At 76.5% G+C, this 1,422-nt stretch overlaps 1 protein-coding gene across 1 annotated transcript in view; it reads right to left on the minus strand.

Annotated features, from left to right (window-relative positions):
* The window catches only part of LOC101621396 (neurogenic locus notch homolog protein 1-like), an 82,711-nt gene extending 81,450 nt beyond the window's left edge, over nt 1–1,261 (minus strand). The window contains exon 1 of the mRNA XM_012721177.1: nt 1,193–1,261. Coding sequence (XP_012576631.1) covers nt 1,193–1,261 — 69 coding nt within the window. The remainder of the gene's footprint in view (nt 1–1,192) is intronic.
* Nucleotides 1,262–1,422: the final 161 nt, after the last annotated feature.

The raw sequence follows: 1,422 nt of genomic DNA on the forward strand, positions 1-1,422 counted from the left end.
CCCCCGCGTCCCTCGGGGCTCCCCGGCGCTGAGACAGGACGCCCGTCCACAGCGGCGCTCCCCACCACCCTGCCGCCAGCAGCCGACTGCTGCACCCCCAGCCTGGCCGGGACGCACGGGGGCTCGCGCCCAGGCTGGAAAGACCCAGATGTCCGGTGCGGGGGCGGGCGGGCGCCCCCGCCAGCGGGAAGGGCCCAGACATGTGGCCACGTGCAGGACAGCGAGGGCAGGAGGGCGGGGGGGCGCAGGCCGGCCGCTGCGCCCCACCTCCGGGGGCCGTGGGGAGCAGGGGGAGCGGTGGCGGGCACCCCGGCTGCGAAGGAGCTGTGGGACCTCGTGGACGGGGGCGGCTCTCGCGGCCACGCCCACAGCTCCCGTGTGGGGGCTCGTGCCGGCCCAACCCGAGGCCACAGAGGACGGGGCGCGGGGGCTCCTCTGCTCCCCACCCTCGCCCTCGAGGCAGCGAGTGGACTCGGGGCCCAGGGCGCTTCCGCTCTCCCGCCTCAGTTTACTCCGGCGGCCGGCGCCCCCCACGCGCCCCCACGGCCACCGGACTCAGGCCCACAGCCCCGCCCAGAGGTCAGGCTCTGACGCAGCTCCCCTGGGGGCTCCATTGTTCCCGGCCTGCCGGCACCCCCACACTCACTTCCCGCTTCCTGGCCGGGAGGAAACAGACTTCTGGGCAGGGAGGCGCCTTCCCGCTCCCCTCGGCCAGGATGTCCCGCGGCCCGGGCAGGCGCCCGCCGGGGAGCCTGGCCTGTCAGTCCGGCCCAGGAGAGGCCCGGCCAGCCGCCCCCCACCGCGGGGCTGGGCCCTGCCAGGGCACCACGCCCCTCAGGCCCGGCTCCCGCTCACGGGGAAACTGAGGCAGAGAAGCTGCTCCAGAATCCGGGGACCCCACAGAGGAGAGGACGCCCAGCGGGGACAGGGCCTCACGGGGGCCCCTTGCTCCTCTGCTGACCACTGGGTGGTGGGCAGCGTGGGGGGCCTGGGGTGGGGGCTGGAGTCCCCACCAGCAGCCCACACGGGGCGCCGTGATGGCCCCGGGCCCCAGGCCAGGGCCGGTTCCTCCCGCTGGGGTCAGAGGGCACCGTCCAGCTGCAGCGTGGGCACCGCAGGCGTGGCGCTCTCCCTAGTGGGCAGGGCCCGGACGGGACAGATGGCCGGGGGGGCTGCGCCCACCTCCACTCACCTGCCCCAGCCCCACCCCCCTTTCTGTCCCAGCGATGAAGCGCCCCAGGCCCTGGACGGTACTGGCCATCCCGCCGCACGCTCGGTACACAGCGCTGGCCGCGACCGGGGCTCTGTCCGGGCCTGGCAGGCAGCAGCCCCTTCCCCAGTCCCCGCAGGGGAGCCCCTCCAGGGCCGGGGTGCCCGCAGCCCGAGGCAGCAGCACAGCTGTGGGGGACGGCCCTGGGCCGG

The sequence above is a fragment of the Condylura cristata genome, unplaced genomic scaffold (genome assembly GCF_000260355.1).
Source record: "Condylura cristata isolate star-nosed mole 26May11 unplaced genomic scaffold, ConCri1.0 scaffold00006, whole genome shotgun sequence".
Classification (NCBI taxonomy): Eukaryota; Metazoa; Chordata; class Mammalia; order Eulipotyphla; family Talpidae; genus Condylura; species Condylura cristata.